At 39.2% G+C, this 23,337-nt stretch overlaps 1 protein-coding gene across 19 annotated transcripts in view; it reads right to left on the reverse strand.

The window, feature by feature from the left end:
• MAP4K3 (mitogen-activated protein kinase kinase kinase kinase 3) overlaps positions 1-23,337 on the reverse strand; it is an 80,311-nt gene that overhangs the window by 39,126 nt on the left and 17,848 nt on the right. For 10 of the 19 annotated variants that reach the window (XM_025149408.3, XM_046939538.1, XM_046939536.1 and 7 more), the window contains 11 exons: positions 21,303-21,358; positions 18,996-19,043; positions 16,799-16,841; positions 16,079-16,151; positions 13,280-13,411; positions 10,799-10,861; positions 10,644-10,725; positions 10,418-10,528; positions 5,823-5,898; positions 4,441-4,499; positions 1,890-1,952 (listed from right to left, as the gene is read on the reverse strand). In XM_025149408.3, the coding sequence (XP_025005176.1) occupies positions 1,890-1,952; positions 4,441-4,499; positions 5,823-5,898; positions 10,418-10,528; positions 10,644-10,725; positions 10,799-10,861; positions 13,280-13,411; positions 16,079-16,151; positions 16,799-16,841; positions 18,996-19,043; positions 21,303-21,358 (806 nt within the window). The remainder of the gene's footprint in view (positions 1-1,889; positions 1,953-4,440; positions 4,500-5,822; positions 5,899-10,417; positions 10,529-10,643; positions 10,726-10,798; positions 10,862-13,279; positions 13,412-16,078; positions 16,152-16,798; positions 16,842-18,995; positions 19,044-21,302; positions 21,359-23,337) is intronic. The other 9 variants (XM_046939541.1, XM_046939542.1, XM_040698237.1 and 6 more) reach the window with 1 other exon arrangement.

The raw sequence follows: 23,337 nt of genomic DNA on the forward strand, positions 1-23,337 counted from the left end.
GATACATAAAAGATGTCCCCATTGTCAGCATCCATACTTTTAAGGACCTCCCAGGACTGGCAATGATTCAAGCCCTTCTTGATGTACAATAATGCAGTGCTACTTCATCAAAAGCAAGTTGCTGGTAGCAACTGCACCATTTTCTATTAATATTGTAAGTTTTTTTGTTTTGCTTTTAATTAACCAGCCATTGCCAGGGTGCCTGTAGCTATATCACCTATGTTGACAAAAGTCAAAGAACATCACTTTCATGTAATTTTATAAGCCAGGTTCTTTTCAGCAGTACCTGGCAACAGGACAAGTGGCAATGGGCACAAACTGGAACACAGGAAGTTCCATGCAAATGAGGGAAAAATTATTTACTGTGAGAGCGACAGAGCAGGGGAACAGGCTGCCCAGAGAGGCTGTGGGGTGTCCTTCCCCAGAGATAGCCAACCCGGCTGGGGACACTTTCCTGTACAACCTGCTGTAGGGAACCTGCTGGAGAGGGGAGTTGGACCATGTGATCTCCAGAGGTCACTTCCAACCCCTGTGATAGAAAAAAAATAACCTGGAAGAAGTTGCACATTTTTCTCCTCGAGATATTATATACTTGAGGCTATCTCTGGATGCATTTTTAAATACAGCAAAAACGTTTTAAGGGCAGTAATTTTGGTCCTGCTATGCTCTCTCATGACTGTAACATTAGTACTTTACCAGCTTTAGTAAAGTAATCATTTCTCAAAGGGAAGAAAGGACAGTCTAGCTGGGAGACATGCTGTCACAGGCCCCTCAGGCCCACAGATTGTAGGTTAACATCATAGGAAACACCAAAAACGTCAAAAATGCACCAAATGAAAAGATAAAAGATAAAAAAAATTGAAGCAAAAAAAACAAACCAACCAAGAAAGCACCCCAGAGCTAAAGCAATCGCACAGAGATGTTTCTCATATAGAGAAACCTAAGCTTCTGTTTCACAAATTATTTTGAAATATTTTTCTATCAAGCAAAGCTCCATGAAATTCCTTCCAAGAATGGAAAAGGCAGAGTGAAAGCTCTCAGTAATTACAGCACTGGAAGATATAAGGCACATCAAGCCAAGTGAAGCCAAAACCAGAAATCCAAAATAAAGCCCAGTGCCCTAAAAAAACCAAAACAAGACATTCCCAAACAGCTCAGTTTTCCATTTTCCCCTGTAGTACACTCGCATTAAGCAGCTCACAAATCAAAGAAAGCCACTGAGACAATGCTCTTCATCCAACACAGAAAGCTTATTTTTCTTCCACTGTTTGTCAGAGTCGAAAGTATTACTTTTCAAACTACACAGTGCCTAAAGAGCAAAGAAATGAGTTAACTCACTTTCTATGGTAATTTTTGTACTGCAGTGCTAACAGCTGAGTTTTTTTAGCAGAAAATTTGGAAAATGTATCAGAGTAGAAATGGTGCCAAATGGCATTGAAAACACTTATGACCCTGCCGTCTGTTATTTGTATTAAGTTTATATTCATTCTGTAACCTAACTACTATCTGGAGAACTTGGATATTTAAGTTTATATCATTTTATAGTCTTTCAGGGGACTATTTAAAGGAACTACCAAACAGAAGTACCAAGATGATTCTTTCCTATTTTTAATCACTCTCTAAAATATTACTGTTATGCACTGTAAAGTAGTTAAATACATTGGAATGGCTGTGTAACACTGAGCCCCTTCTATGAAAGCGATTCAACTAAACATGAACATGCATTAAACACTTGCAGTACTACACATTTTAGGAATTCCCCTCTACGTTACAATGGCTTTTACACAGATGAGAACACCAGCACAACAACAGGACAAAACACGAGCTCTGAAAAAGTAAAACAAGGACAAAACCAACACTGACACAGAAAGGCATAAGATGAAAAATACCAGGTTAGATCTTGCAGTGTAGTATATGTCTTCTGTATTGTCCAAAAAATCGCTACTGTCAGGCTGTTCATTAGATAAGAGATCAAGAAACTCATGTTATTTACATTGTCACTGAAAGTCAGGCATAGATAAAGGGAAACTTTTGTGCTAAACAGAAAAAAACAATTTGTTAGTTGAAGCTCAAACCATGTTAGAGCAGTTCAGGGAGGATAAAGCACAGCAAAGGGTATTGTCCCATCACCGAACGCTACTGAATCACACCAAAATAGCGACATTGTTCATCACCTGAGCTGCAGTACTGGGTGACAAACTGCCTCAGTAAGAGGCAGGTATGCACCAGCTTAAAATTAAAGTGCATTACCAACAGTAACTCATGCAGCAGTTGTCCAGGCCTTTGGCTCGAGTACGCATACTCTGAGGTCAATTAGCATGAAGATTATGCATGTTTTAGCAAGACAAAAGCAAAAGGTCAGAAGAACTGCTTTAATTAGAGATTGAAACTGCTATTGTTGAAGGAAGAAATAGCATCTCTTGCCTCTGCTTCCATTTACAAAAATCAGTCTTTCCCCACTTGATCCATTCCTTGAAAAGATCTCATCGCCTTTTGACACACCAATTTGAGTTTTCCACTGTCTCCACGTCTAACAACAAAGTATGTTTTGTCCTTGATTTCTAGGCTAAACATCATTGCTCTGAAAATCCCAGTCTCTCTCTTGGCTAGCAGCAGTTGTAATAATCAACTCAACTCTCCTAACTCCCAGTCCACAGTGATGAGAACAGCTACTGCAGATGCAAGTATTTGGTGTAAACAGTTGTCATGTTTTTTGTTTGTTTGTTTTAAAACAGGAACTATATCTTGCTTGCAGTGGCATTTTCAGATATGTCACAGTAATTCTATGACAGACGAACTGATGATTATTCCATAAGTGGGCATTCTTTTCCATTCACACTTATACTGAAAACAAACTTGTACACTAGTACTAAAGAAAAACTCCTGCCAGGTCATCAGACGTAATATACTAATACTTTGACATAAAATACCTTAAAATAAACACATTTTTATCTCAAAAGGACAGACAGCATCTGCTTGCTTCATTTCAGTATGGGCAGTGAGGCTGTTAATCTCCACAAGCAGATAAGGCAAGATTTGAAATACACAAACTCTGACAGGAATACAAAACAGTAAAATTTCCACAGTTAATCTGGACAGTTCAAGCCTCTTCTTGCAGCAGCAAGGGCTTCCAAAGGGTCCAAAGGTCCTGATTGCTAACAGCCACTGTGCAACAAGGTCCAATTTCTCCTTTCCAAGAATGCCTGCTAAAGAAGTGCTCTCAGAAGTGCTCTCTTTGGCCTCTGCAGAAAATCTCTACTTTGTTTAACACACACATCATCTACAGAAAGGACCCACAATGCAGTTACATTAATGTCTAAATATTGTATCTAAAATCACTGCGACATCCTGAATGTGACTGGGTAAATTGTTCTCCCTTGTCTCGATTGGACTCCAGAAATTGGAGACTACCTGCCCAGCCAGTTGCAGAAGAGCAATACTGTGCACAACCTCATACATCCAGAGCCATCTGGCCCACTGACAAAGGGCAGGGCACCGTGAAAGAGATTTAAGCACAGCTACAGAGCCATACTAAGGCAATAAGCATCAGAAATTCCACTCGTGGTCTGAAGACTACGGGAAAGGAAGTACATTCCCAGGTACCAACCTACTCCTAGGAACGACTGCAACTCCAGGAGCTCAGCTGACATCCCTCTCACCTGAAGGACTAAACCAATTTATTTACATTAACACCTGCATTATATAAACAGAGAACACAGTAGTTTGCAGTAAGGAAGCAAAGAAGTGTTCTTTTTAACCAGGAATGTGAAGAAACCACCAAAGTGTACAAACACAAAAAGCAACAGCCTCCATAGAAGAGGAATTTACTGCACTGGTGTGACACAGCACCAACACCTTTACTCACACTGCCTGAATTCTCATACACCTTGTACTGGCAGACCCATCCATAGTAAAACATCAACACTACACTGTTACACAAAACAGCAACTACCAGACTCAGTGTGTTTCAGGCGTGATCCAGGGCCACAGAAAGCTTGTTTGCATGGGAAAATAAAAAAAAAACAACAAAAATCTATTTTCGAATGCCTACTATCTCTTAATTTTATAATTATTTCTATTAGTTATCATTGTCAAAATGAGTATGAGGTAGATAAGCATCTGAGTATGCATACAGAGCAATTCAATAACTAAAACAATAAGGGAAATTATATATTTGGCAACAAAGTTTAAAGGACAGAGGAAGCCCATATATCACATAGCACATACATCACGCCTGGCAAAGTCCACAAATAAGGGGTCTGGCTGCATAGTGTAATGGCACCAAATAATTTTGGACTATTATGTTACCACTTGTTGGGAAAACTGCTGCGAATTTTAGTAGTGCTAAGAAAGTCCACTATACATCTTAGATTTCCCCTACTCCATGGATATTTGCAGAGAGTAATGTACAGTGCATTGCACATCTTGCTTGTTACTTACAAATTCATGATGTGGCTCTGTTTCTTTCCTCAAGGGTGGATCAAATTTTACTTGACCAACTAAAGAGGAGAAAAAGGAAAACAAATTAGACAGTGATTAGACAACACTTAACTCTGAAGGTTAACAAAAGTAACTCAGTTCAATGAGTATATCATATGTCCACTGATGGAAACATTTGACACACAGACACAAACTTGTGCCTGCTAGAAAGTAACAGGCATAGAAACTAATCTCAGGAAAGGGAGCACAATAATCATTAAAAGGATCGGGAGAAGAATTCAGCAAATAGGGCAGGGAAATGCCTTCTTTAAAGGAGAACCACAGCTGTAATCTACAGAAAAAAACCCATTGATTTTATGAATTCGCTCCTGGATCTGTTACTCTGGAGTCTCATTAGCACTAAAGAGAAATGATTCAAGTTCGGGGAAAGCTAGTAATATTTTCTCTTTGGCAGGTACACTTCCCCTCTATTTTAGCTAAAAAAAAGTCAACTGAAGCTGCCAGTAATGCTTTATTTTAATTCAAGCAAAGGAATGACTACAATTTGGGGATGGAGTCTCTTTCTTACGGCCAGTGATCAACTTCCTCCCTTCTTGATTCCTACAAGTCTGTTTCATCTCAGAACCCTAAATATCAAATATACTGAGTTAAGGAAGAAAAAGCTTTATTTGACATTTTGTTATCCAGCATAATCTGACACCACACTGAATATCCTTGCTGGTCTGGGACATGGGGCTATACCAACCAGCTCTCAGAAGAGCTCAGGTTGCATCCTGTTCAATTAAGATGAGGCAATAGTAAGACTTGCTAAAATGCTGACAAGGGTGTATTCAAATATTTTACATAAATATTTATTTTGCGCAGTCATCTGGAACCTAAATCTGTAGGTAAAATATCTGTATCTTTTTTTTTTTTTTTTTAACTTTACTGCATATCAATTAGAATGTTTCTAAGTATGTAAAATACCCAGAATAGTGGTCAAAATTTTCATAAAATCATAAAACCATTTGAGTTGGAGGGGACCTTTAAAGGCCATCTAGTAAAATCCCCCCCCCCCCCCCCCCCCCCCCGCCAATGAACAGGGACACCTATAGCTCCACCAGGTGCTCAGAGCCCTGTCCAGCCTGACCTTGAGCGTCTCGAGGGATGGAGCATCCACCACCTCTCTGGGCAACCTGTGCCAGTGACTCATCACCCTTATCAGAAAGCACATCTTACTTTTATCCAGTCTACATCTCCCCTCTTTTAGTTTGTAATCATTTTCCATTATCCTATCACAAGAAACCCTGAAAAATAGTTTGCCCCCTACTTTCTGATAGCCTCCCTTTAAGTGAATATCAAGAATTAATTTCAGAATGCCATAAGCATGTTTACTGGCTTACAGTTTATTTCAGAGCGTGTCTTTTCTTCTCTCACATTTCTACTCGTCGAATGAATTCTATGAGGCACAACAAGAGGCTAGAAAACAAAAACAAAATACTTCAAAATACATTTCACTTGAAACAATACTGTGCAGTTTTTTAAAGCACATTACTTTAGCATAGTATCAACAAAGAAAAGAAGTGGAAGCCAAAAATAATGTTTTTCTGTATGCTGAAGTTAAAATTATTTGGAGACGTTTCCCCTGAAAACAGCTTCAATTTCAGTGTAAGTATTTTTAAACTCTGGGTTTGAGCAAGTGAAGACAATGCTCATCAACAATTGCTTTTTCTCATGTTAACATTTCCTTTCTGTGCCTTTCAGTTTACTGCTATTGTCAGCATCCAAAATAAGTACTAACTCAGATTTGTTGATGGTATTTTCCTTTGTTTAGATACCTCTTCCATCCATTTCTATTTACTTCTATGTACAGAACGAAGTATCATGGACTTCACGATCTCGCTTGCTTTTCCTCAACCCTGTTGGATTCTCTCTCTTCCCCCCACATCCACTGTTGCAGGTTCTTTTAAAAACCATAACAAAGTTTCTTCGGAAGACTACAAGACCAACTGTCTGCTGTGTACAATCTTGCCCCAGAATTGGTAACGTAAATCCTAAAACTGAGTTCTCAGAAGTCTTCTGTGAATAAGTCTTACCCTCTAGGAAAAATACATCGTTGTCCATAATGTCACCACAAGTAATCTATGAGAACTGCACACTTTCTACATTTCTGTTTTGAATATATGGCAGCAGAACAATTTTTAATGAAAGTAATCTGACATAACAGGGTCAGAAATTTGATATACACTTTGCTTTTATAAATACTAATTCTAATCTTCACTTGGCAGCTTTTATCTACAAAGCAATGGAAAAGAGCTTTAACTGGTTCACAAGGAGTCATGAATAGCTCTGCAACTGCATGATCATGAAATATTATCTGAAAGCATTAATCCCCTCCTGTTTTCATCACACACAACTTCCTTGCTTTATATTAGAATCTCACACACGTACATAGCTTAGTTTCACCTCACTTCTACACTCACTTTAGTCCTTTCTGAAACCGGATGCGCTTCAGGACTAAGGGTATTTTTCTCCCATATACCTCACAGGCACGTGTTTGGTATGGGAACTTCTGCCAGTCCTCCACTGCTGCAGTCCCAGTTTGTCTGTTTTGCATTTTAAAAATGGCTTGATAGATAGCTCAAGATGCAGTTCAAGATCTGATCTGATTTTCCACTTGAGTATTTCAAACACAAAGTGCCGAAAGGTTACTTACTCATAATCCTTTGATGAAAGGCATTGCTCACTTGCTCACTGTGCGTGAGCATTTGTAACACCAGTGTCAAGAGCCAGGTTTTAGTAGGGGAGGGCAGGCATTTTTGCCTTGCAGTATTATTTTGCAAGTTCCTTGCATCCTGCCACAGATGTTCACTGATACTCAACACTGTGCTACACGCAGAACCTGCCCTCACGCTTCCTTTTCCCCGTCAACAGAATTACTGGAAGTAGCCAAATCCTCATCGCTCTGTCATGAGGACGGTGTCCTCAACTCACCTTGAAAACCTACGCTGACAACAAATCAATAGAAGCAGCAGGCACCCAAACTGTGCTTGAGGACAGGAATGTAGGTTAGCTTCCAACCCAACTGCAATTTTGGTGCAACGTTAGGCATGAGACAGATCTCAAGAGCAGTCTTAAAGCCAAAACATACAGTGTTAAGGCTCAAACATAAGCACATTCTTCTCTGCAACCCTTTCAGTTATCATTGTAACCACCACAAGAGTCACTGTCACAGGAAAATGAAGGACAGTTGCCAGCAGATACAATGGTTTATTTATAAGGGAGTGAACACAGAGTACCAATTGGAAATCCTGTCTTTGACTGAACTGGAAACCCAATTAGGTCCTCCATTAGTTGTAGTAAGGAAAACATTGAAAATGCCACAATCACAGACATTGCTGCCAAATACTTACTGTAGCAAGGGGACACCTTCCTGATTACATCCAAACAACCTGATTCCATGGACCATGATTATTTTTTGTTGTTTTTTTTTCCCTCTACACTGAACTTTTCATTTGTAAGACAAGTTTCCAGGCTATCCTACACAAACAGCATGCCTACAAAATCAGCATGAACAGCTAACATAGCTCATATTATGTTGCTGCTTTCAATTTTTGTGTATCCTACTAGTGTAGGAGAAGTGATTCTCCAAGTTCAGATGAACATCTTCAGTCTATGAGCAGGCAGGTCATGGAGCATGTTCAAAAGGGTACACTTCTTACCCGCTTTGATTAATTATAGGAATGACCAAAGTGTCAACAATGGCTTTAATTGTGACAGAATTCTTAATCTAAAATACAGATCTTGCTCAAGATGTCTTGAATAATTTATCACAGAAGCAGATTCTAACTTGTTTATTTTGTAAGGAAACATTTGCCTGCAAAATGAGATGGATGTTTGGGCAATGAAAAGCCTTAATGGAAAATTATTTGGTAACACGACATCTGAGTTGTCTGATGAAGATGACCCAATGCTACAAGTAATAGTGCTTGAAGCTCACTGGACAGCTCAAGGCTACGTGATGAATGAACACTGAGAAGATTATGTCTATCCCTAAAGTCCATGAATGCAGCAAAAAATCCCTCAGTCACGTAAGGTAAACAGCAAATGAACTAGCATTTGAAAGAATATAATCAAAAAGACATGCAAGGCAGCTTGCATATCTTAAGCACTATCAACTCACCTAGTTCCTTTAAAATGATGAAAATAGGTACCATCTCTTATCACTGCTGTGAGATTATTTATTATTTTCTCCCAGACAAGGCACAGTTTCTTCCTGATACCAGGCTTCATTATGCAATAACTGATAAGTAATATATTGCACAAAGAAAGAGTCTTCTTAAAGCAAAGTCAGAAGGGACATATGAGTGAATACTAATTTGAAAGCTGCAGATAACTGTCAGTAAGATGTCTATGGAGTCACTTCAATGCACAAAAAGAAGAGATTCCCCCATCCGACTGGCCCAAAATGAAGAGTGACACTTTTACTAGCAAATATGTAGAAGTGACACAGGGAAATGGCACATGAGTGATTCAGGACAATTTCCAGGAAAGCTACTCAGTGCAAGCTTCTTTGATCTGAACGCTTCACTAATATGAAAGCATGCTGAGAACAGCTATCTTTCCTCTTACGACATCGCATGAAAGCTCCAGTTTTCTAGTTTCCACAGAAATACTGCTTTAAGCAGGTCTCAGAGTTTTTTGCCATCACTAAATAGATGCTGAACTAAAGGAGACCTGATTGTCAGAGTCAGGGCAAGCAGCAGATCTGAGTTTCTCAGTGCTGATTCTTGATGGAGACAGAAACCTTTCTCTTGCAAGAATCAAACATATTAAGGATTTTCTTGCATGTTTGACTTTCCTTTTTTTTTTTTTTTTTAATTATTTTTAACAGCTTGACTACTAGGAACTGCTTTTAAGAGTACTGATTATTCAGTCCTTACGTCTTCCTCTCCTTCCTCACTCATTTAGAAAGTACTTAAAGATTGCTCTCCACAACAGAGTTCACCTTCACTTCTTTCCACAGTCATTCATTCCCACTTTTAAGGAAGAATAAAACAGACTCAGCATGTAATGCCTTGTCTTTGATGTTCTAGAAAATACCAAAGCTCACTTAACTTTTAAAATCTGAAAATGAGTATACTAAAGTAGATGCCTCTTTTAAGCCTATTTTCATTTGAAGGCACTTTTAGACTAGTTTAACCACAGTAGAAAAAAAAAACACAAATCCAAAAAACACACAACACACAAGCATGTAATTAATGAGTCAGTGGCATCTGTGTCAAAAGAATTTTTTTTCCCTGAAAGAGATAATCAATTAGAGTACTGTAAATGTTAGGAAGGTCTTCAATAACATAGAATTAAATATGAAGATAGGATGAAATATACAAAATATCTACTTCTTCTCACTTAGGTAACACCTCTGCCTTGCACTTACATAATGACACTGTCTTTTCCCTGCTGCTAAAGTACAAAAATCAGAGACTTAGACTTTGACAAAACAGTAAATGAAATCAAGTCTCATATTCTAAGGTAGAAAAGAAAACCTGCAAGACACATACAGCAAAACATTTGACACAAACAACCACTGAATCATTCTCATAAGAAAGTTGTTCAGACAGTAGATTAAGAGCTAAAGAACAAGTTCAACATGTATACAAGATGGCTCTCTGAATCCCATGAAGAAACACAGCAGGACATATGACAGAATTCAGGACTGACATATTCCACATCTACTTTCACACCACAAATTGGACAAGCACAACAGTAAATAAAACTGTAACATTTACAACTCTCTTTGAGCTTCCTGAAATACAACAAATTTTGCTAAGTGTCACATATAACATTCGACAGCAGGAAAACCTGAAGTGAAAGGAATTTGATACCTCTGAGATCACAAAACATTCTGCGGTTCAGCAGATAATAATTAATTAGCTAATCATTCAGTTTTACTGGAAAACAACTTCAACCTGATTTTGCAGATACACCATATTCTTACCTCAGGATCATCATCATCAAAGTCGTGGTAAGTGGAATGATCAGGATTATTCATTTTATCCAAAAGCTCAATAGCAAGACTTCGATTTAACGGCTGAGTAACAAAAGGATGCTGAAAGACAGAACAAAGAAGAAACAGATTAAAATTCCAAACAGCCACATCAAGCGCATTTCCATTTTATACCTTACAAAAAAGAAAAATTAAAGAAAAACAAACAAATTTATACCTGTAGTAATTTTTCAGCTGTAGGTCTCTTTTTAGGATTTTTTGTAAGTGCCATTTTCACAAAATGATGGAAACTATTGGACCTGGAAAATGAAATGGTAAAATCAGCCCAGTGAAATACATGAGCATTATCTACTGAAACAGAGAAGAGCTTACCATTTCATTTTATCCTTTAGTTTAGGAGGCTGGAAGTTGCTTTTTGTCATTAGGAAAAGTGCTCTGAAAGAAAAAAAAAAAAAGCTGTATATACATGCATGCACACACAAAATTAGTATAGGCATTATTTTGCTGGCAGTGAGTCCATCATTTTAAGAGATGCTACCAGGACAACATTGCTTATTTACGCACTAAAAAGAGTTGTTAATTGCTGTAGTAGGAGGTCTTCCCACAGCAGAACTGCTTATAAACTCCATGTTCAAAGTCTGAAATAAAAAATTAAGGATCTTTTAACTAAATTTCAAGGCAAATAACACTTAAAAACAATACAGTTAACAGTTGTAGAGGTGGTGCCTGAGCTGCAGTTTTAAATGCTTCAGATGGATCTGAGTTGGCCCCATGGTGATAGCAATTTGGGCGCTTCACTGTTAGATGATGCAGATTTGGAATGGCATTTATTAGGGGATGATTATGATATAACGTAACATGTAGATACGGAATCAGGAAAGCCAAGGCACAGATCAAAATGCACTTGGCAAGGGATGTGAAAAATAACAAGAAGGGATTCTACGGGTAAACTGGCCAGAAGAGACAGGCTAAAGAGAGCATACGCCCACGCTCTGAAAAATGAAAACTAGCTGCAACAGACATGGAGAAGGCTGAGATACTTAGTGAGTTCTCTGCCTCAGTTTTCACTGCAAGCCAGGCTTCTCATGTCTCTCACATTACTGAACCTCTAGGTGGGGGCTGAGGGAGCAAAATCCCTCTCACTGTAAGACAAAAGCAAATTCAGGACTGCTTCCTGAGACTTTAATGTGTACAAGCTTACAGGGCCCCATGACATGCATCCCAGGGTCCTGAAGAAACTGGCTTAAGGAGAATGGCTTGGCAACTGTACCTGAAAAGTCATGACCATCAGGTGAAGTCACTGGTGACTGGAAAAAGGGAAACATCACTCCAATTTTAAAGGAAGGGAGAAAGGAAACCCAGGGAACTAAAGGCCTCTATGCCTATGAATATCGTGGAACGAATCCTCCTGGATGAGATTTTAAGCTACACATGGGACAAGGAGGTGATCCAAGGCAGCCAGCGCAGTTTCACCAAGGGCAGATCATGCCTCACTGCTCTGGTGTCTTTCTATGATCAAGTGACAGCATGGGTGATGCAAGGAAGGGAAACTGATGTTCTCTACCTAGACTTGTGCAAGGCCTCTGACATGGCCTTATACCACATCCTTATCTCTAAAATGGACAGATATGGGTTTGAAGGGTGGACTACTCAGTGGATAAAGAATCGACTGGAAGGTCGCAGCCAGAGGATTGCGGTCAGTGGCTCTACGTCCAGGTGGAGGCTGGTCACAAGTGGTGTCCCCGTGGGGTCTATCTTGGGACCAGTGCTCCTCAACATCTTTATCAATGACAAAGGTGATGGGATTGAGTGCGCTCTCAGTAAATTTGCAGATGACACCAAGCTGAATCGTGCAACTGACAAAACAGAAGGAAGGGTTGCCATCCACAGGGACCTGAACAAGCCCTAAAGGTGGGCCCATAGGAATGTAATGAGGTTCAACAAAGTCAAGAGCACAGCCTTGTACTTGGGTTGGGGAAATCCCAGATACGTTTACATTCTGGGAAAAGAACTCACTGAGAACAGCCCTGCCAAGAAGGACTTCAGGGTCCTGGCAGATGTAACACTTAACATAAGCCAGCATGTGTACTTCCAGTCTGGAAGGCCAACATCATCCTTAGCTGCATCAAAAGAGGGGCGGCAGCAGGGCAAGGGAGGGGACTGTCTTTCTCCACTCTGTCCCTCCAAAGCCCCACCTGGAATACTGCAACCAGGCGTAGAGCCTACAGTAAAAGAAAAATGCGGAGGTTTTGGAGTGGGTGCAGAGAAGGGCCATGAAGGTGCTCAGAGGGCTGGAGCACCTCTTGTATGAAGAAAGGCTGAGGGAGCTGGGCTTGTTCATCCTGGAAAAGAGAAGGCTCTGGGGAGACCTCATTGTAGCCTTCCAAATTACAGCTTACAGGAGCTTACAGGATGGAGACTGACTTTGGCTGTTTTTTTGTTTTTGTTTTTCACAGTCTGATGGTGATAAGACAAAGATGAATCTTTTTAACATAAAAGAGGGGAGATTTATATTGCACATCACTGGAAATTTTTAACTGAGAGACTGGTGAGGTGCTGGAACAGGCTGCCAAGAGAAGTTGTGGATGCCTCGTATCTGGAGGTGCTCAAGGTCAGCTTAAATAGGGCCCTGGGCAGCCTGAGCTGGCTCCTGATTTAGTGGTTGGCAACCCTGCTCACGGCAGGGAAGATGGAACTAGGGGATCTCTGAGGTCACTTCCAACTCAGGCCATTCTATAATTCTCTGAACATCCCTAGAGTAGCCCCAGACACCGCAAGTATACAGAGCCAGCTATTCCAAATGGATTGTTTACGAAGCCGTACTTACACACCAAACTTTAACCCCCTACTAACCTCATTGGATGCAGGTCAAACATTGGAGGCTGAAGTTCAGCAAGCTCTATAGCAGTTATTCCAACTGCCCACAGATCACAGAGTTGGTTATAGCCACCTTTTCTTTCTACTGCAGCAACTTCTGGTGCCATCCTACACAGCAGAAGACATTTTATGTAACATACACTTCTCATCACAAATCAAATATCCTTCCATATGCAGCCATCATTTCTCAACACCTCTCAATACACTGCATATACGTTTATATGTGCTTGTGTGTAGATAAAGGCATGTACACAAATGCATATACATATATATATATACACACACACATTCATATATGCGTGTGCATGTAAAAAAGTATAAGACATATACATTTATTGATTTTAAACTTCAAAAATTCACCCCATGGACTACAATGTTTAGAAAATACCAGGCTTTTCCCTAGTTCCCTTTTCAGTGAATAAACACTGTGGTACTCGTGTATTCAGCTGAAAGCAGTGGTAGGTAAATAATTCCCAAGTTAGAAATCCTCCTTCTCTGTAGCAAGCATGCAAATTTCCTCCATAATCTTCCTGTAAGTAAACAGGAAGGAAGCAGATGAAACCAATCTGTCTGGTACTTTTACAGGAACACAAGGAATCTCCTGACTACCAAACAGCCTAGAGTATTATCATTCAACAACAATAAAATGCAAGTAGTATCCAAATACACACACACTGCCCCAGATAAATGACCAACTGACTTGGAAGGGAAGACTTTAATAAAAAAATGCAACAAAATGACAGCTTTTTTTCTTTTCTTCTGGAAGCATAAGACCTGTCAACTTGGCACAGAGTACTCCTTATTTACAGCACGAGGTTCACTGTAGTATCAGTAGACCTTACTTAGGTTTATAAAGTAACTTCAGATCCTCAGATGAAAAAAACTAACAGACAATTCACACGAAGAAGAATACCTAAATGAAATGATTCACTAGGAATTGCTGCAATGTTTTGGATTGTCAAAGAAGTACTGGATCTGGTTGTCCTATACAGCCATATCAAATGCATTCCAGGTTTTTTTCAGATCACCTGGAAAGGATCAGTGAAATAGGGCATACAACTCAAAATAGGTAGGACAGAAAAAAATGTAACTTAATGAGTTCTACAGTAAAGAAGTAAACAGCATTGCTCAGAGGACATCTCAAATGATGCACTATTTAAACCACATAGATATCCTTTACTGTGCATCTGAAGACAACATCAGATTTGGTGGCACAAATGTGAAATATCTACATAAACTTTCATGTAAAACTCATTGGAAGAAACAACACTAAATCAAAACAGAAGACCATAAAGGCAGAAGGAATTACCAACGCAGAGGAGAAACATGCACTAACTTTAGAAAGACACAGAAGAGAGGGAATGCAAGGGTAAATAGCGGGGTTACTAGAACTGATGACACTGCACAGCAGTTTTGCCTATCACTTCTCCCCCTGTAAGGGGATACACCTATAAGGATCACTCAAACTTTCACGCTGATTACAACTTCTTCTCTACAGTCTCAACAGTTCTCTCTCTTACTTGCTTCCACTCCCAAATCTGAGAAGACTTGCTATGGAAAGCAGATGCATTTTGTAAGTATTTAACTGATGTAAGCTTTCATAATTATTGTTTAAGGTTATGGCATATCATTTGAGAACCCTGGTGCAATTCAGAAGTCACACAGTTATCCAGGTCAGGACTCAAGCCACCCAGACATCTTACTCAGGAAAGAGAGCAACAAATCAATTACACAATCATGACCGATGGGTGTTTGTGCTACTCAGAACGGGAAGTGAATCTGTGCCTTGGCGTCATTTATACTACAGAAAAATGCTAAAAATGCTGTGCTGTAATCTGTTTCAAAGACTGAATATTTGAACGTGGCTTTTTACCGTCCACACATTTTCCTTGTATTTACTGTGCTGCTACATAACAGAACTTCGAGCATCTCTCTAGGAAACATACAAAAGTGCTACTTTTACAGTGAAGAATGAGTATCACGTAGTTAAAAAGCAAAAAGGGAACAAGCACTTTCAGTACAAAGAGAGGAGAAAACGAAAAGCTGAACTTTAGAAAAGATATATTACACTAATTAGTTTACTGAGGGAAGAGTAAAGATATAGTACAGATGATAAAAACTTAATTTTGTATTCAGTTGGGTTTTTTTTTGCTTTAGTTCTTGCTTGAGAACCACAACAACAAAAACATAGTTTAGAAAAAACATTTCACAAGCAGCAAAGGAATCCAGGAAGACAAACAAATGAAAGTCGTTATGAACTGAAGAGTTACAGAGAAGACTTTTCTGGGGTAATGAGAAAGAAATGTAAGACACCAAAATGGAAATTGGGAGGAAAAAAAAAAGATCACAGCTAAAAAACACGTAAGAGTGCGGACATACTTAAAATCAGACTAAACTGCAATCCATTAGTCAATAGTAATAGCAGCACACGGATGGGATCATCGAATCATACAGTTGCTCAGGTTGGAAAAGACCTTAAAGATCATCAAGTCCGACTGCAACCTAACCATACTACCCTAACTAACAACCCTCTGCTAAATCAGGTCCCTGAGCACCACATCCAAAAGGTTTTCAATATTTCAGAGCGCTTGAACAATTTAACTAATGCTCAGCTACATCAGGATATAGCATTAAAGAAAATGACACAATCCCACAAACAGCACAGTTTTTAATGGTAAGTCTACCCAGAAAGTTTGTAGCATGCTTTTAACATACATTTTTCATCAGACTGATGTATGCTATGTATGTACTGATGACAAAGCAAAACGCAATTACCAATACGGAGTGCCAATGAATGATTTCCTTTTGGCAATCGTAGCTGTTATCTGCGCAGATACTCCAAAATCAGCTATAAGAAATAAAGATCATTAATTAAAAAAAAAAAAAGAGTTACATAAGAACAGTTAAGAACATGACAGTTTGATTTCTTCACTGTATGAGTTTCCAAAATATACTGGAAAATAATTTATAAAAAGCCCAAAACAAAAGCAAATAGTAGAAACTTGATGAATCTCGGATACTTTTGAGTAATCCCTCTCAGCTGCCTATCAAACATGGAGGCCCCTCTCACTAGGGCAAGAAACCAAAAGGATAGCACAGAAGTTCTAATAATTACAAGCATTCTTCTAATAAGATAAAAATACATCATTTAGTATAATCTAAGGGGTTATTTCAGGTAGTTTTTAAAGGGTTTTTCACATTTAAAAACTCTAGATGGTATGTTTAATAAAAGTTTTTAAAAACCTTTGATTTGACTTCCACCTCATCTTTGCAACCTCAGGAACTTTTACCTCAGTGTTGCAAAACCAGACTCCAATTACTCCTAAGACAATAATTTGGTGCTGCTGAGTTAGATCTTACAGCAGGAGAAAAAGAATTCTGACATGTACTAATTCCTTACATAATGAACCCTTACATAATCAGGCAAAATCAGTAAGGTTTTGTTTTCAGACAACACATAATTCACAGTTATTAACAGATTGTTTATTAACTTACCTAATTTTACATGCCCATTATCCGTTAAAAGAATGTTTGCTCCCTTAAAAAAAAAGTGTACTTGGATTAAAACATGCAGATTTTTGTGATGCTTTATTAAAACCAATCTTTATGTGATATCTGACAGCAAATTAGGAGTGAGAAGGTAAAGCAAAGACTGTACACTTGAGAAATCTGTAGCATTAACAAGAAAATGTCTGTGAAATTAATAACTTGACATTCTTTTATATAAAGGAACTCAGATATACAGTATTTCTCATGAATTTGAAGTTTAGTATTCTTTAGCCCACAGTATTACAAAGTTCCCCATTGTACACAAAGCTCTCTCAAAGGGCAGAATTATGATGATTTGCTTATGAAGATGAATTCTTACTTTCTTTTTTCTGACTGAAAGGAAGTAGGAACTCTAAAGGTCACAACGGAAATAATTTGATTTTCTTTTCATGTGCCGGAGCTGGTTTTGTCTCCTTTCAGGGCCAAGATAATTACAGCCTTAAGGACCTCCCTTGATATTCCAGTGTTTTAACAAAACTATTTCCGTCTGTATGCAGCAGAGATTCCATTAGTGCTCTCTCTGAAGAGCACAATGCTACATGACTACATGCACCACGTCCAGAAGCAGCTCAATAACCAAAGCCAACCCCAAGTGATAGCTGGTGCCATGAAAATGCCACAAGAAACAACTGGGAGCAAACCTGCTTTAAAGGTGGCAATCAACTCCAGGCAGCACTGAGCAAAGGCTGGAGCTGGCAAACACAGAGCTGAGCGGCACTACAGCCACCACCTCTGCCCACAAACTGGGCAGAAAGGCAGCACGCAGGGCTTTCCAAACAGCTGCATTTGTTCAAGCACAGGGTTGCATGGGGGAAGAAGTCAGGCCTGCAGTCATGCTCCAGCTACAAGGCTTACTTGGGCAAATGCTGCACAATACAGTTAATGAGCCTCATAAATAGAACGGGGTAAATAGTGTGACTGCCCAGTTAACATGCTCTTGACCTTGTTCACCTTTCACGACTAACAGAACAGATACACTGAATACATAACTGAGCTACTGAGGGAAGCAAATGTAACTTCATAGTCAGGAGAGCTGCACATGAAGATAGTATATTTCCACGCTCACATTTATTTTTGTTTTTGTTTTAAAAACCCACACTTTGATGTTTTCATCAGCACAGTTCCGTTTAGAAATGAGTATCTATGCACTGCAGCCTACCAAGCATCATTTCTCATGCTATCAAGTATGATGAAAAATGTTCAAGTTTAGTGTCCGAATTAATCTCTCAGAAATTCTTTTCCTGGTGGCACAAAACCCAAATATCCTCCTGCACACAACAAGGATGACTCAAGATTCACCTGTACTAAAGCACCTACAGTTGAAACTACTATGCATTACTACATCCCCAGTTTGAAAGAAACACAAGCTAGATAAACAAAAATGCACGCTCAACACAAAGGAATACAGTAATTTGCTGACATATTTCCAGGAGGGTGGCTTGCCAAACTAAAGCTGGTACCTGAGCAAGGAACAGTTTGGAAATGCAAACGGTAGGTAATAAAACTCCAGGGACAAAAAGTCAACAGGAAGTATCAGAAGGAAACTATTAACAGAGAGTATAATAGTATGAGCAAGCCACCTTTGATACAGCTTTGTTGAGATGAAGGTTTAAGGAAGTCAGTGCTAAGAGCCTGATTTGTGGTGCTCTCTAATTTTAGTATGTGAAGGAGGAGACAAGTTAGTCCGTAAGGAGCACAAGGAACAGCAGCCACTGCCCTGCAATCTGCTCACCAAGAAAAGAAGCAAGAAGCCAAGCAACACTTCTGTTTACTAGCTGGTTCAGTCAGAAGGGTACACCAAGCTTCTCAGAAAGGTGTGGAAAAGACCAAGCCTTTCCTTCTGCACAGAGCACATCCTTTTGGACATCTGAACACAAGCTGTACTGGACAGCAGCTGATGCCAAAATTCCACTGCACTGCTCAAAATAAGTGTGTGGCTCCAATTAAAAGAACAAATGATTCCCATTCACTTCAAAGAAAGATTTTTTTCTTCTGGCGGGCAGAAAATATTCTTCCAATAAACAGAAAAACGTTATGTATTTAGAAAGCATCCCCAAAACTGCTGTGTAACAGTAAAAACCTTTAAGAGGTGATGATGTAGATTATCCTAAAAACACCAAAATTCCATTCAGTTTTTACTCACCTTTATGTCTCTGTGCATTTTTCCTTTACTGTGAAGGTAATATAGCCCCTGCAAAAAATAGTTAACAACAATTAAGTCCAATATTTTACTTAATATGCTTTTCCCATTCAATTAACGGACATATTTAGTATGCAATTCAGTCACCTAAATAACTTTCTGATTGAAGAACATTCCTTTATTTCAGTGACTCTTGAATGCACTTGGAAATTCCACGTGTGTAGTAGTGTAACATCTAAATGCAAGGGTGGAATGGAAGAATATCAGTCACCATCAGCCCACCAAGAGGAAAGACTCTTCTGGTTAAGTTTTCCTCTGGATACGTAAACTATCACCTTTTTAGAGGAAGTTAATTACTTTTAAATTGCCTAACAGTGTTCTATTCAGCAGTCTGATCACCAGATATCTAGCACAGGGATCACCTACGCCATTACAGGCTTCAATTAACTCTAGAAGCACACCAGCAGGCAGCTCCTCAGGGCTAATGCTGTGCTTCAACTTTAAGTCATGCATTTCTGTAGGTGATAACGGCAGCAAAGCATTTTAGGACTTGGTGCCTCCACACGAGATCTAAATACTATACAGTCAAACCCTCATATGAGGAATCACAGAGCACACCACTTCTAACACTCTAGGCTTCTCTCTGAAATCCTCTTTCATGGGCAAGCAGCAAGTAAACATCTGCAGCACTCTGCAATCATCAGCCACTGTAATGACTACATTTCACTGGAGATATCCATATTAAGACAATTTTATTTTTTTATTTTTTTTAAGTCCCAATTACCTCATTCAAGACATCACATGATGTTGATTTCAAAAACACTATCAGGATCCTTTTCAACTACGAGCATTTTCATGGATGGTCCTAAATATACTAACAGGAAAAACTGGGAAATGCTGGCTTACATGACTTAGTAATTGAGATTTTCAAGTGAAATTGACAACATTCTCTTTGTATGGATTGACAACAGTACCACTGAAAATGCAGTATGGGGCTATTTTTCATTAGCTCATGAAAATCCAAATGCAACATAAAAGTACTAATTAACGGTGAAATCCAACTCCTTGAAGGGCTCAGAGATGTTTTAGCACAGGTTCTCTGGGGCAAATGGCTGAAGATACCCAGATAGATCAAAAGATCTTGTGTCCCCTCAGTGCAGGGATGCATGCATACCCAAAATTGGACTCAATCTGCTTTCGGTAGAGAGTGCAATTGAAGCATCAACCCCACTACTGCAACAACAGGCATTAGCTGGAAGTGTCACACACGCACTCTTCACATTTACATCTCCAGATGTCAACAGCACAAAAAAAAGTGTGGTACCTCTTCACTTTTGCCACTGACCACCAAGAATCTCAAGGTATCATTTTCAAAACTGAATGCCTGAAGGAAGGTCCATATTTACAGTACCTATAGTTTCAGAATCAGTATCACTGATAGGAACTGATAGTAATTGTCTTCTTCTTTTGTTTTGTTTTTGACAACAGACCACTTAATGAGTTTTTAAATACAGACCTCGAAAAACTAACTTCAGGTATTTGAGGTTCAAAAAAAAAAACCAAAACAATCCCATGTACTAGTTAAGTCGAGACTTTACTGTAAGAAAATGAAATGACATGTTCTGGAAGTCAGAAGAAAGCTATCACTGGCACAGCATAGAGAAATGGTCAGTGGCATGCAACAGAGCTGGCTCAGATACAGAGCTATCTTGAGTGCAAGAGGCTCTCAACTAACGGCATTTGAGAGCTCAGTATTCAGTGGAAGCCAAGAGCTGCTCTCTCACACGCAACCAAGACAAAAAAAACCTGGTTCTCGTGACATTTTACTGATGAGCTAGATATTTTAAGAAAGAAATATGAAGTTAACACAACCATAAGGAGAGACTAAAGACCATAATTAGAACACCTTGAGTAAACACGTTTCTTTTCCCTCCTCATTGCCACTTATCAATCAGATACACAAAACCAAGTCTTAAAATTTTCCTTCAAACTTGCATTAACTAGCTTGCACCACAAATACAGACAGACAAGCTGGTTTTTATTCCTCCTTTAAAACAAACAAACAAAAAAACCCCAGCAGAAAATAGGTGACAGTTTTCCCCAAATGATCCTGGATCATTTAGTGTCGCACAATTAAACAAAGCAGTTCTAGGCTATAACAGAGGACTTCCTCAGCAGAGGAAAATGCTAAGCCCTCCAAACACTGCACTTTCATGACATGACACATATTTGTAACCGTAACGTAAAAATATTAAAAGCTGAAAGTAAAAGCTACATGTATATAAGCACAAGAACCTTAGAGTACACTACCTGTAGTGTTTCTCTGCTAACGTAGGCAATCTGCTGTTCTGAAAGTGGTCCAGTCACTGAAATGGAAGGAAAAAAACCACTCAATATCAGCTAAGATATTTTCCTTTCCAAACCTATACCTCAGTTAATTTCCACTCTCATTGAGAGGATCTTATTTCAGTAGAATCACTCAGTGAACATGCTTAAACTTTCCCCCAAAAGGAACATCACAAGAACTACCAAAAGGTTTTCAAATAAAAAATTATCTAGTCCCATTGGAATGGAAATTGCTTGTTTTCCAGATACATTTATCTCAAAGCAGTCAGAAGGAAGGACAAAAACAAACAAAAAAACACAATAAGTATTCTATAACAACAGAAGCAGTGATTTAAGCACAGCTCTTTCCCCTGCACAAATCTCCTGTGACCTGGACTTCAAAGCCCCTCTGAGCTCCACCCCTTATAACCCACTCTCTCCCCCTTGCTCCCCTGCAGCCACACCACGTGCTGTCTGAAGCTCCTCTGCCCTTACTCCGCATGCTCTGCCAGCACTGTTGCTCCTGGGCCTGCCACACCAGGCACCTTTCCACATTCTCTCCCTCTGAACAGTCTCAGCAGCTACCCAAGAGTCTTCCCCTTAGCTCCATGGTCTCACTCAAGTTCCTTAAAACAGTGAAATTTGGAACAAATATGCAAAACAAACACCGAACCACAAGCAAGGAACAGCTTGCGACTCATCCTCAGTCACTTGACTTTGATCCTGAAATGAAATGGTTTTATGACCAGACATGGAGTCTTCATTGTTTTCTGGGAAAACCTGAGAAGCTTGCAAACAGAACAGTTGGAGGAGGTTTCACAAAGGAGAAGGGAGTTAGAAATTAAGTAAGAATTGAGCACTAAACTACACAGTTTCTTCAAAACCCATGCTTATTTTGAGCAACCGATACTGAATTAACTTAAATGATTATTTTACTTAAGATTTAATTGCTGAGGCCTATGGTTCAACTGGAGATAAGAACTTAGTAATGTAATTAAGATCAGAAAAGAACCTTCCACTCTAGCTGCTGCTGGCAGAGAAGCCAAAAAATCAGCTGCAACAGGAAACAGCTCCTGTACGACATCTGTTCAGGCATTTAAGCCACATGAGCTCATTTCCTACTCTACAGGTGTTCCACAAAACAAAGCCTATCAGGCACCATGCTCTCATCAACACTGGTGAAGATGTGAGGGATCAACAAGAACACATTCAAATGACGGCAGTGTGAACACAGTGTGAATTTGTGAATTGCTGCCTTGTTTTAATTGCACCCAAGTTAAATGTAAAAAACACGTGCAAGCTGTTTATGTACATGAGAAGGATGTGAGGAACCTAACATGGAAAATCTTCACTATTTAAAATCTGGATGGATTTCCTGTCTGAAAAACATCATCTCCCAATCACAGAGCCATTACATGTTTGTAGCATAGTCATTTCCTAAGCAAGTCTTATTGTCAGGGCAATAAAAAACTCTTGAAACTGACTTTGTCAAAAACTAGCAACCAATTCACTAATGTTGACTGTATGCAATAGAACTACACACATTCCTTGTTTATTCAACCACTCGACGCACTTAGGTCTAAAGCAAACATGTAGGCCAACTTTGCTTTTCACGTCATGCACTGAAGAGGCCTTCTGGGCACTACTGAATTACTAACATACAGAAGGTCTCTTCTCAGAAAAGACGAGCATCCATGCTAATTGGTCTGTTTTTCTAGGAATCTGTAGGCTGGGGTATTGACTGCACTAAAGCAAAGCTCAGAAGCTCAAAAATGAGATGACTGTGAACACAGCACACCAGGATACGAGTTTTTGTTTTGTTTTTGCTTTTTTTTTTTTTTACTATATAATACTGTCTAATTTTACGGTCTTAGAAAAGCAGTGATTGGTACATGAACTGATGAAGGAAGGAAACAACTTCTGTTACTCCACCCTGCTGCAGTTCATTGTGTTTCAAAAAAGAAAAAAACAACCTATTACATAAATACTTAAGTAAGTTAAAATTGACCTTCGGTGGATT

Source organism: Gallus gallus, chromosome 3 (genome assembly GCF_016699485.2).
Source record: "Gallus gallus isolate bGalGal1 chromosome 3, bGalGal1.mat.broiler.GRCg7b, whole genome shotgun sequence".
Taxonomy (NCBI): Eukaryota; Metazoa; Chordata; class Aves; order Galliformes; family Phasianidae; genus Gallus; species Gallus gallus.